The sequence below is a fragment of the Hermetia illucens genome, chromosome 3 (genome assembly GCF_905115235.1).
Source record: "Hermetia illucens chromosome 3, iHerIll2.2.curated.20191125, whole genome shotgun sequence".
NCBI lineage: Eukaryota > Metazoa > Arthropoda > Insecta > Diptera > Stratiomyidae > Hermetia > Hermetia illucens.
Genome location: NC_051851.1, coordinates 173,597,668 through 173,610,052, shown reverse-complemented (window position 1 = coordinate 173,610,052; position 12,385 = coordinate 173,597,668). Strand labels below are relative to the sequence as shown.

General features: G+C 42.1%; 1 protein-coding gene across 4 annotated transcripts in view; it reads left to right on the top strand.

Moving 5' to 3' along the window:
• The window catches only part of LOC119650696 (protein madd-4), a 276,121-nt gene extending 264,141 nt beyond the window's left edge, over positions 1-11,980 (top strand). For 3 of the 4 annotated variants that reach the window (XM_038053678.1, XM_038053677.1, XM_038053676.1), the window contains 4 exons: positions 898-1,158; positions 1,217-1,546; positions 1,766-1,916; positions 10,311-11,980. In XM_038053678.1, coding sequence (XP_037909606.1) covers positions 898-1,158; positions 1,217-1,546; positions 1,766-1,916; positions 10,311-10,429 — 861 coding nt within the window. In that variant the 3' untranslated portion in view covers positions 10,430-11,980. Of the gene's footprint in view, positions 1-897; positions 1,159-1,216; positions 1,547-1,765; positions 1,917-2,801; positions 2,942-10,310 lie in introns of all 4 variants that reach the window. The other variant, XR_005249352.1, reaches the window with a different exon arrangement.
• Positions 11,981-12,385: the final 405 nt, after the last annotated feature.

Below are 12,385 nucleotides of genomic sequence, written 5' to 3'. Positions count from 1 at the left end.
CCCCAAGCTCCTGCAGCATCCACGCTTATCCGCACATGTCATATGTACCCGGAAAACTACGAATGCATCCTGAAAATATTGCTACCATAACTGCTACCATCCAATCCTGTACTTTTGCCCAGTCAACTGGCAATGAATGGAAGGACTCAACAAGCTGACGACTAAATTAAAGTTCACGGTCCAGTTGCTGGATATGCAGCATCACATGGAGCCTGTGTACGCTGGCAATCCAATTTCAGCCAGTGGACCGTCATAATTCGTCGTGAAATTCAGGAAATTTCGATGTAATCCTCGTTGCCTTTGTTGGTTCCACTTGCCCCGTTATCCTTGCCGAGTGCCGGGAATATGTTGTCCTGATTCATTTACTTCACAAATTTGGGAGGTACGTGTACTATGAGTCCCATCACAAATATCGGTAAGGGTTACAAAGGGGACAATTCAAGCTATAGTGCTGCGAGGGGTGGACGTTTCCCGAACAGATGCAGTTTTTCCAAGTCGAATTTCAAAGAAGTATCAATGAGCCGGTATCGCATCCAGCTACCAACGTGGTAACATCAAAAGCGTTTCACATCCTTGCAAGTAAGACGCAGGCAACGAATGTAAGTTGGCTATAATAAGGACGTAATCCTATTTTGGAAATGAGAAGGATACTTTGTTATGTTTTTCTCTTCAGTAGCGTCTTCTTTTTCACTTAGTCGTGTGGTAAATTGTGTCTTCCTTTTGCATGCATGTTTCTTCATCAATTTTATCTGCTTATTCCGCTTTCGTTGCTTCAAAGGACAAATTACTGCAATGCGTGTTCCCAGATATTCAAAAGGAACACGTTACATATAGTACAGTGTCAATACCAAACTTGCTGGGAAAGGACTAATTTGAAAAAAATATTTTCACTTCCAGTATCTGTGGCCATTACAGAGCTTCAGTAATTCACCAGGACATCACGTTCTCATTGAAAAAGGACTCGACTTCGGAATTGAACTAGAACAATTGGAAAAGGACGAACCAGTAAAAGCTTTCAATATTAGTGATATATTTTCAACAACCACCGAAGATGCAGTCCTCCTAGGACGTGGTGATAAAAAGGACCTTCAATTCGAATGGATGACAACACCGTGGTCGGAATGTTCACAGACTTGCGGTCTCGAGGAAGGACTAAGAGTAAGTTAATGGGATTGGATAATAGGATTGTCCTTTCATATCTATTTTTCCATTTCAGAGACGTTCGATTTACTGCATGGTGAAACTGCACAACACAACTCAAAGTGTTGACAATGCTCTATGTGAAGATGCAGGACTTGAGATTCCCGACGCCTTTGAGTCGTGTGGACAAGAAGAGTGTCCTCGATGGGTAATAGGATCCTGGACGCTTTGTCAGCGATCTCGGTGTATTGGTCGAAATACGGCAATTCAAAAGCGGGATATTGTCTGCAGATTTCCTAACGACACACATAGTAATAAATGTGATGAAGGAGAACGCCCGCTCGACCGGCAGGAGTGTTATAACGAGCTTTGCAAAGGCGTTTGGAGAGTGGAGCCGTGGTCACAGGTAGGCAACTTTGTAAGCACTCATAAAAGGCAACCTTCCAGAAGCCAATTGGAGCAAATACAGTGTCCATTCACTGGACGATTCAAAGTCAAGTTATTGAATGAGCCGGTCCATTGAAACACGCCGTCAAAAGTCTCACGACACCAAACCCTTGTTATTAATAATAAATCCCCTAAAATGAACAAACACGCATTCAACAAAAACCATCTTTCTTTTCAGTGCAATGCTCAATGCGGTTCCCAAGGTATCAAATACAGAATCCTCCAGTGTGTGTGGTATGGCACACGAAGGCCAGCCGGCAACGCTTGCAGAAATCAACCCCGGCCGGCTGTGATGAAAGTGTGTAAAGGTGCTCCATGTATGTCAAATTGTAAGTACAGCTAAATACACATTACAACCCCTGCTCCATGTTCGCCACAATGTCTATATTTACACATTTCAGATGTTTCATAACCTCCGGTTAATTTCATGTCAAGCATAACATTGAACATCCCCACCCATGTCTCATAGTCTCAGCACCCTTAAAAGCACCTAACAAAACAGCCCCCGGGGCAACATTTTCTTTTCAACTCATGCAAACAAAACACACGGCACAAGGGACTGCTGCACAAGGTGTTTTCAAACGACTGATTCTATCGAAGGATCTAGCCCGCTGTATCAAGTTCGCCATGTTACCACCCTTCATCCACCCCCAGCAGTAACTCCAGCTCTCATTTATGCATGTTTGTAATGCATGTACACATCCACGAAATGTTACCATGAAAGAATCTTCATTGCAAATGATATGTTAATGACTCCGTCGAGATTGCCGTCATAATGGGGTGCACTTCATATCCACACGAATATTTGAGTCCAACATGTTAAATTCAAATTAGAGCGAATTAATTTTGCATATTATATCCACACACTCCATTTGGCCAAGTGGAAGCGTTTAAAGCTTCTTTGCAAATTATATCGGAATATGCGGCATCAAGTGATAACATAACGTTCATTGAGTAATTAATGGCTTTCCAGAGATACGTCCCAGGACTCATCTCATTCGTGTGGATTATGGGGTATCCATGCAGTGATCAATTCAAATATGTCCATTGTTCGAATAATTAAATCGTCCAACACCCCAGCAAATACTATTCTGGCTGTTAGTTGCCGCATATGTTTGTGTTTTGTGGATGCGATCCAATTATTCCTGGATTAATTGAATATTCCCAGAAATCCGGGATGTTTGGTTGATTTTCCGTGGGATATTTTCTTCCAGATTTGATGGTCCTTAAGAGCAAATGTCCCCCGACACGGACCTATTTTCAACAAAGTGGAGTGGTAGTGCGATCGTATGCAGGCATTTGAAACTAGGGGGTAGGTCCAAGACTAGCCAACACCCGGTTCTACTAAACTATGGTAAGTTACCAATATTTAAGGCCCATGTACTTGCCAGCGTAAGACGAAATATTTCTCTAAAGGCTCATTTTAGTTTGCTGCAGGAGCTCCTTATTCTTTCTCCGTTTCTATACAAATAGGTGACAAATAAATCTGCGCTTCTTTGATTGAGGAACACCGGCCGTGTTGGTCCTAACTCCCTGTCAGTGTAAAAATCTAGACTTCCTAACTAGGGTTTCAAAAGTGACAGGCTGTGTTGACTTAACTGATATGAACGTAGGAAACCTAGGGATACTAGTTATCTAGTATCTTTCAAAATGACAGCTATAAAAAGGAAGGATATTTTTCAGAAGCACTTACAATCAGGATAATAAAATATGCCCCATTTGAGCTTTAGTAACCGATGCAACTTCTCTGATCACGCCCGCTCCCTCATATCCGACAGCCTCGGGGCCTAAATCGGCCATGAGGCACAACAATCGAAGATTAGTCCGGGGTCCTGGGAGATTGCCAGCGCATTGCCTAAAATCGGCACAGTAACACCAGTTTACGCCAAACATAAATATTTTATGTTCCTCCTACCTCTCACTATAAGGAGCACACCAGAAAGACACATTCCAGAATTGAAAAATGTAGAAGATCATGTTGAATAGCTCGGGTCAACGCTATCAGCCAATGGAGAACTGCGTTATGAAATTGCTTCACGCATTAACGCAACCTGGATGAAGTGGCGTTCCACAACTAGTGTTCTTTGTGATCGACGTATCAACGAACATCTGAAATCTAAAATTTACCGCAATGTCGTCCGTCCAGCCGCCCTCTATGGTTCTGAGTGTTGACCGACTATAAAAGACAATGAACGGCGTCTTGCGGTAATGGAGACGAAGATGCTAGGTTGGACTAGTGGCGTCACACGTTTAGATCACATCCGAAATAAGGATATTCGCGATCGTTATGAGGTTGCACCCATCGTGGAAAAGTTGCGAGAGAGGCGTCTTCGATGGTATGGTCACGCAATTCGTGCAAAAGAGAATTCACTTGCCAAGATTGGTCTGAGCATCGAAGTCGATGGTAAACGTCCAAAAGGCAGACATAAACAACGGTGGCTTGATACGCTAGATGGGGACTTGAAAGCCTCGAGATTGCACCCAGATCAGGCATTCGATAAAGTCAAATGGCGAAGCCGATCACGACGAGCCGACCCCGCTTGTGAACGGGACAAAGGCTGAAGAAAAAGAAAGAAGAAGAAGATCATGTTGAAGGATAATCACAGCACGTCTCTGAGCAAAATTAGCAATCGATTGGCCATGTTTTCCAATTCGCATGCTGGGATCCTCATGGTCCCATGTCCTCCCAACTAAGGAAGACCACTTAAAAATAGCTTTGGGTCTGAATCTTCAAAGGGCTGCACTCCTAACGCGAACTGTAAGGAAACCTCCTATGGATCTACAAACCAAAGATAACGAAGAAAATGCGAATTATCTGCGATGTACCAACATAAGCGGAAGTGGTGATCCTCACTTTAAACACTAAATTGAAACACTGAGTTTGAGACCGGAGCATTTTGTATATCTAAAGTAAACTAGCTACAATAATAATTCGAAGTGTTATACTAGTATCTTAGAAGGTATACCACGCAGCGAACGGAACTGAAAAAGATTAGCAATGCGATTCTCACACTGAGCATGATATAGAAGAATATGAGGGATGCGACCATGGAACGTGTCTTACAGGTACCCACATAAGTAAAAAAAAGTCCATCCCCTTTGTGTAAATTCAAACCGTATCGAAGTCGATCCCTCCTGGACAAGAGCCTGCTCAAATAAACCTCCTTCTACTGAGTTTATTTTAGTTTATTAGGGGACGCCGCAGCTCCGAGCACTCAGGCCATTGTTAGGTCCATTATACTATCCCCGTAAATCGCCTATTCAATGGCTCCACACTTACGGCGTTCGCAGGATTTAGCGAATCTCAGAACATTCTTTATGGGTAGAGAGCGTGCAGATTGTTCATTGAAGAAAACCTTACCAAGGTGTCTTCGTCTGAGATCTGGGGAAGCCGGACAGCTGCATAAAAAGTGCAGGGCCGTCTCCTCCTTCTCCTCACATTGACTGCACATCGCTGAAACCACCACCCCAACCTTTTCCATATAATAATTTAAGGAGCAGTATCCCGTTAAAAGCCCTACTAGAATTTCCATTCCTGCTTCTTAAGGAACAACCGATCTGTCGACCCCAGGTCCTTTCACAAGGATTTTCGCCTGCCGGGAAGAGTTCAAATTTTCCCACTCGGCTGCCTGAATCCTTGCAATTTCACCCTTCAGAGTAGACTTGACAGTAGATGGGCGGGTCTTATAAGCTGGTTCTGGCCCCACCATTGCGGATCCAGACCCTCGGTGAGCCAGCCTGTCAGCCTCCTCATCGATGCTTTAGTGCCCTGGCACCCACATCAGGAATATTTCGTTCAGTCGGCCAAATGTTAGCAGCACCTAAAACTCCACACCAACTGACTTGATATGTTGTTGCTCTTTAGTGTTGATAATGCCGCCCAACTGTCGGAAAATATTGTGACCCCTCCGGTCTTCTGTTCCCAATGGAATGGCATATATCTCCCCCTGGGATATGGTCATCATTTTTCCGAGTTCTATAATCGTATTCCCGAGAATACTCCTAGACCGGATCCGCCCTCCATGACTGACCGGTCGGTGAAGATTATTAAGTCTGCAATCTGAAAAGACTCATGGCCATTTATCGACCATTCTCTTCTTTTGATGATTACGACAGTGGATGTCTCACAAAGAGGAATCTAGAAACTATATGATCGGCCAGCATCAGAGCTACCAGATGTTTGTCAAGGAATTTCCAGATCGACGCATGACCGTATGATGGTGACCGTCTTTCCACGTTCCAATGATATCGAGTCTATATGCGTCGTTGGCTGCTTTTCATTTTACGTCCAAGTGAATGGGAGGATAGATTTAGAATAGCTTCAAGTGCCGCAGACGGCGTAGTAGTCATCGCTCCAGTAATACTTAGACAACCAAGCCTCTGAATCTGCGTTAGCAGCTTCTTGTTGTTAGTAAAGTTCAGTCTTAGCCACCAGACAAAAACTGTGGATTTCATGCGGTCACATCCTGTGTCCGCAAACTGTCGGCTAGATCGTCCGCAAATGCTAACGCGATGAGTTTTTTGTCCTCCAGGAGCCATTACAGCAGAAAAAGGGCAGCCCCTAAGACATCCTACCTCAATAGGCTAGGAGACCAATACCACTCTAGCATGTGAAGGATCCAACAGATTAACAGCGGTTTGATTCCATGATGCGCTGAGGACTGTTTGCACCTGTCGCCCCGAGATGAGATTTTAGATACTGCATGGGAAGTGTACTTCAAGCAAATAGTTTGCCGTTTCTTCATCGCTTTCTGTGTACCTCCCGTCTTGTAAACGTAAATAACCCAGTTTCTGACTACGTTCTTTAACCAGAATTGGCTTCAGCTCTGAGGTAGCCTCAAGAAAGTTAGTCTCTTCTCAAAAGCGTCTCCATGATGATCGTTTAGCCGATCTTATGCTCTTCTTTAGAGCCTTCTGTGCCTCTTTATAGCGATTCCAGCTAGCCCCTGGATCACACTTCAGAGCACGATTGAGAAGCATGTTTGTGGTTCCCCTCCGTTTTGCCAAATCCGAGTTCCACATGGTGTTTTACCCTTCTTTGGAATCTTGAGTCGACAGCTTTTTTCGAAAGCATCTCCAATACTGGTTGTGACCATCCGCGTTCTCTTCTCAATTCCAGGAATGGATTTGATGCGCTTCTAAGCAATCATGGCTCGAGCGCTGAGTTTTGTTGTATATGTTGCCCAATCTGTCTTCCGCGGATTCCGAAATGGAGTGGGTGGAGGTGCATCCACGCCTATTAGGAAATCAACGGGTCTGTGATCCGAGAGTGTGATATGGTTTGATACTCTCCACTCTCCGAACAGAGCCGCGATGTCAGGGGATGCCACCGTAATGTCAATGACCTCTCGCCTGACCACGTTGAACAAAGTGAGTTCATTACCCAAAATAAGGATCCGCAGATCGGTTCCTGCTAGATACTCCAGTAGTCTCGATCATGTTGCATTGACGTTGGAACTTCCCCAGCATATGTGATGAGCGTCGACATCACATCCTGCTATTACCCCCATGCTTTTACTTTTGGCATATTGGATAGCTCTGATGAATGCTTCAGTGGGAACGTCTTCTGCGTCGTAGGAGAAGTATGCAGAGCAACATAGTATCACTTTGTCTCCCTGTTGACTTTTTATGGTTAGTTTAGCCGATGTGATGTCGCCATCACAAAGGTTATTAACCTAATTAGCCTGGAAGTCTTTTGAGACTACCATATAGGAGCGGGGCTGATCGCTTCCATTGACATACAACAGGTCAGCATGTTGGAAATTTAGGCCCCTGACTACGCCACCAGCAACCCTCGGTTCTTGTATGAGGTATATAAATGTCTTGCAGCTATTGATCCGAGTACTAATAATTGCAGTCGCCGCTTTACAATGCTGCAAATTTATTTGGAAAATATGGCACCTCATCTAGATTTCAGATGAAGATGCCGAGCGCTTCACGTTCCCTTCAATGGTTTTAGGAGGCGACACTTGTAACGTGACAGTCCCTAGCTGGTAGTAGAGCCGGCAGCCTGATTGTTCCCGAAACTCCTTAACATCCGGTTCGGGAACGCCAATATTAAGAAAAGTTTGCGGCCTATCAGCTCTCCTGTTTTGCTGCCTACCAGCGACCAGGTGGACACTAAGTTGTTCCAGAACCTCAGCACCATTCCGCTCCTCTTCTGGAAGCCAGAGAAGTTACTTTGCAGCTAAGAGGAGTTTCCTCCTAAACTTCGCAATGATCAGTATCGTAACCAGATGCATCAGCTTCGATAGCCTTGGTTGCAAATTGAGGCCTAGCCGTCGCCGGCGAGCCCCTTTGCTGACTTTTGTCTCGAAGAGTTGGGATAGTTCGAGGACCGCTACCCGCTTCGGTTTCCCCTTAGCCACAGGTTCCCTGAACGATCCTTTCCCCTAAACTTTGCACAACCCGTCGATTGTGAGCCGGGAAGCAGTTTGCTTGAAGGCGGTTTGCCCGGAGCCGGTTTTCCCGGCTCCCAAGCGATCCGGTCTTCGACAAGAGATCGGGTGTCACAGAGTCGGGGTTGGTGCGTCTGCTGAGAGACAATCTCCGAAGCATAAAAGCCACACCACCCACCCGACACTCGTCCACACCTGCCTGTTCGCCCAAGGAACTGGACACATGCACGCACGTTCTGGTCAGGACGGATGCCGTCCGGAAGCCACTGCAGCCTCGATATGAGGGCCCGTACCGCGTTCTCGAGCGGGGAGAACATTTCTTCCAGCTCGAGAACAAATAGATGGCGCGCCGCAGTTTAAACCCTTCAAAAGTGGCGATTTCGACATCAACAGCAAAAAGCGTCCTACTCAAGAGAAGCCATTTGAAGAGAAAGAATTAGAGACCCTCCTCAGTGAAGACACGTGCCGAACGCAAGATGAGCCAGCAACAGAACTAGGCGTGACACAGCTAACCATTTCCAGACGTTTAAAAGCATTTGGGGTTCATTCACAAGGTAGAAAATTGGGTCCCACTCGAACTGAAGCCAAGAGATGTCGAAAGGCGACTATGTATGTCTGAAATGCACCTCGAACGCTACAAAAGAAAGTCATTTTTGCATCGAATTATTATAAGCGACCAAAAATGGATACGGATGGGTGGCGGAGAGGACTGATCCCTGAGGGATGCCAGCCGGATTTGAATAGGGAGAGGAGAGATGCTCTTGGAGGCGGATGAAAAGGGAGCAATTCGGAAAGCTTATAAGCGATTTCACGTTGCCATATGGAGTCGAAAGCTTTCTTTATGTCAAGGAGACAGGCTATGGTCGGCGCGTTCCTCAACCAAGTGTTTGGGTCGGTTGGCGAATTGAAAATCGGTGAGTGTATGATTGGATTCACAGTGCTGGTTTGCGATGGTGGTTTTCATGGTCCGCTCGAAGATCTTGGTGGATTGTGAAAGGATCCAGATAGGCCTATAGCTATCGGCATTTAGAGGATTCTGATTCTTTTTTGGGGTAAGAACTATCCGAGCACTCTTCCAAACTGTTGGGAAGCGAGCATTGATCAGGCAATGGTTGATGATGGAAGACATGAGCAATGCTAGGGGTGCATTTCTTTAGGACGATGGAGGGGATTTTGTCAAGTCCTACCGATTTTTTGTTTTTTGAGCAGGCGATGGACGCCTTGACGGAGTCTGGACTGACAAAGTGGATGGGGAGGATATTTTGGATCGGCGAGACCTTGAGTGAAGGGATTTTGTGTAGGTTGAGGAATGTGGATTTACCTCGTTGTCGAACCGTGATTCACGGAAATGGAGGGTGCAGTGATGTGTCTGGAGAAAGTGGTCAGCATGGACGTACACCTTTTCTGTGGGGGGGGGGGGGGAGTTTTAGGGTAGGATCGCATTTTGTTGGACCGATGTGCCTAAACGCGGGCAGGTTTTCATGAATTCTCTATATGTACTAGGGTTTAATTCGGTGTTGGAGAAGCGGTTGTGGAGGTATTGGGTGTAGAGAGTTAGGACTCTTTCGAGGATGGACCTGTCCAGTTCGCGGATTTCGAAAAGAAGGTGAGAGGATTGCGGGGAGTATCTGTTTCTCAATAGTCTCCGCCTGAGGGTCTTTTTATATTGGATATCTTTTAGGATGTTATCGGAGAGGGTAATGCAGTAGTTTATGGGACGGGATGGGATCAGTTCGTGAGATACTTGCCAAATTGCTTCAGTCTATTGACGAAATGTTTGGTTAATGGTGTCATGGGAACTGTACTGTTAAATAGTAGTAGGAAGGGCTGAAATTTAGTTTTGAGGACCAGGTTGATGCGTTTCCAGTTTGCCCGCTGGAAGTTGGGCACTGAGGCGGGGTGGAATGAATGACTATGTCTGGGAGTTTGATGTGTAGGATTATGATATCATGGTTGCTGATGCCAAGGACTGTTTCGAGGAAGGGAAAGGTATTTGGGTTGGGAATAACAGTTAAGTTACTGCTAATCAGGAAATTGTCTTGGTAGGAATGGATTTTGTTGAAGGTTGGAAGGGCTGGGCTGAAATGGGCTAAGTTGATGGTGTTTCTTTTTGACTACATTTTAGCGAAGTTCCTGGAGCGTTACTCCGAAGTTTCCCCAATTATTTGGGCTGATTAATACCTTCACTTTATGGACACACAAACCCGTTCCCCGAAGGCGTTTCTACAAAACCCAACCTATACTCCTGAAAATCTTTATTCTTTTATTAACCCTCCAATTTAATTCCAGATAGTTAAATATTAAAAATTATATTTTCAATTTCAGTATCTGAATGCAAAGATACATCTCGTTACTGTCGCAACGTTCGCTCAATGGGTCTTTGTCGGCTACATCGTTACCAACAAAAGTGCTGCAAATCGTGTAAATTTAATATATATAATTAGTTAAAAGTATTGTCATAGTCTTAAGCCCAAATAGTATTTTAGTTTATAAACTATGCAAAGTTTAGAATTGAATGAAATAATATATTTTAGGATATAAATAATAAATTGTAAAATTATTCCAGTAAAAAAAACCGCTAAAAAAAATTTCAGATTCAATTAGAACTGATTGAATTTGGAAGAAATTATGATGAAAAAAAAAACAACTAATTATTTTACAACGCCACACCAAGTTGAATGTAAAACCAAACATAATTCAATTAAATTGTAACAATTATCTAGAGAAATTATAGATACGTATAGGGAAATTAGGTATGTACCGTTGCAAAACAAATAGGTCAAATTGAGAACAAACGTAGGGTAATGGCATAAGTAACGAATAAAGGAAATTTTTATATAAAAAAAAAGATAGGACGCCGAACAATTGATGAACAATACTCGAAGTATGTTATGAAAGTATCTCACCAGTATCGAATAAGTGACATAAATATTTCTGTATATCTGACACTTCAGATTAGAAGACAATTAAACAAATTAATTCGAGGCTTTTGTTAACTATTTCAGTTTCAAACCATTACGCAAAACTGTAAATCTAAACCAAGATACAAACTAACAATTAAATTGAATAGTTTAGAACTGTCTGTCTCAGTACCGATGGAAATATATTATTTTTAACGAGTTATATCAATATGTATCTATGCTTAAATTTGAAGCAGAACAACCAGCTAAAGATGTAAATTTACCTTTTCTCTATGAATCTACTGTAACCCTACTCGGCTTAATGTTAAATAATAAGGAGTAAAACACGGACTAAGTATTTAGAACGAAACGAAAAGAGCAAATTTACATTTTTGTATAAATTTATTGGAAAAGATAGGCGAATATAACAATGAAATCATATATAAATAAACAATACCAGAATAAAACAAATGAACTGTACTATGGAAAATATAAATCCCAAAGTGACGAAAGAGAATAAATAACAATATTGAAATATGCTGTATTGATAGAGCAATAAACTGACTGAATAATTATTTATTATATTGAACCATGTTGGTTAGAAACCAATGCAAAGTTTTATGGAAACTAGCTAAATCCAAAAAATAACTGAACCATTTATTATATTCCAATGTTTGATTACTCAATATTGTTATAAAAAGCGAAAAAATATGATACTAAAAAGTATTTTGAAAAGTGTTAATTTATTGCTTCGCTTTTTTTCAATTTTATCTAAAAAAATGTTGGATTATTTAAACTCTAGAAAATCAACGAATCAGTTTTGGATTCTTCTCCAATTCAGGCTTATGTTTACCAGCCCAAGAAGTATTCTGTAATATAATTATTATATCAAAAACTCGGTATTACCATAAAATGTAAGTTAAATATACAAACTAACACAAAATTGTACATCAAAACCATGCACTCACCCTGCTCACTGACAGATACCTAAACAAAATATAAATGGAATAACCAGAAAAATAGCAACAGGGGTTGAACTCATCCAGATCTAGTGGTATAAACAAACAATAATCTCTCTATCGCTGCTATACGTATTACAATAACATACATATATACAATGTTGTCTCAGTGTAAATAAAACTATATTAAATGCAACAAAATGAAAATAAAACATCCATAAATGGTGGAAAAAGATGAAAACACAAAAATGAACAATTTAATAAATAAAAATAAAATTATAGGAAGTTAAATGAATAAGTTATAATGCATATGCGCTAAGCTCACTTTTGAACAAGAAAAAACAAAAGTTAAATTACAAAAAAAAAAATATGAAAAGTTTATTTTAAAAAAGTAATTATTGAATGGTTCTTATTATTTCATGTAAAAATGATTATTAAGAAAAATAAAATGAAGATGTTACTTATTTTTAAAAAATATAAAAAGCTCGATGTTTCGATATTTCATTTAAGGAGATGGCCAAAAAGAATATCCTAATTGGAA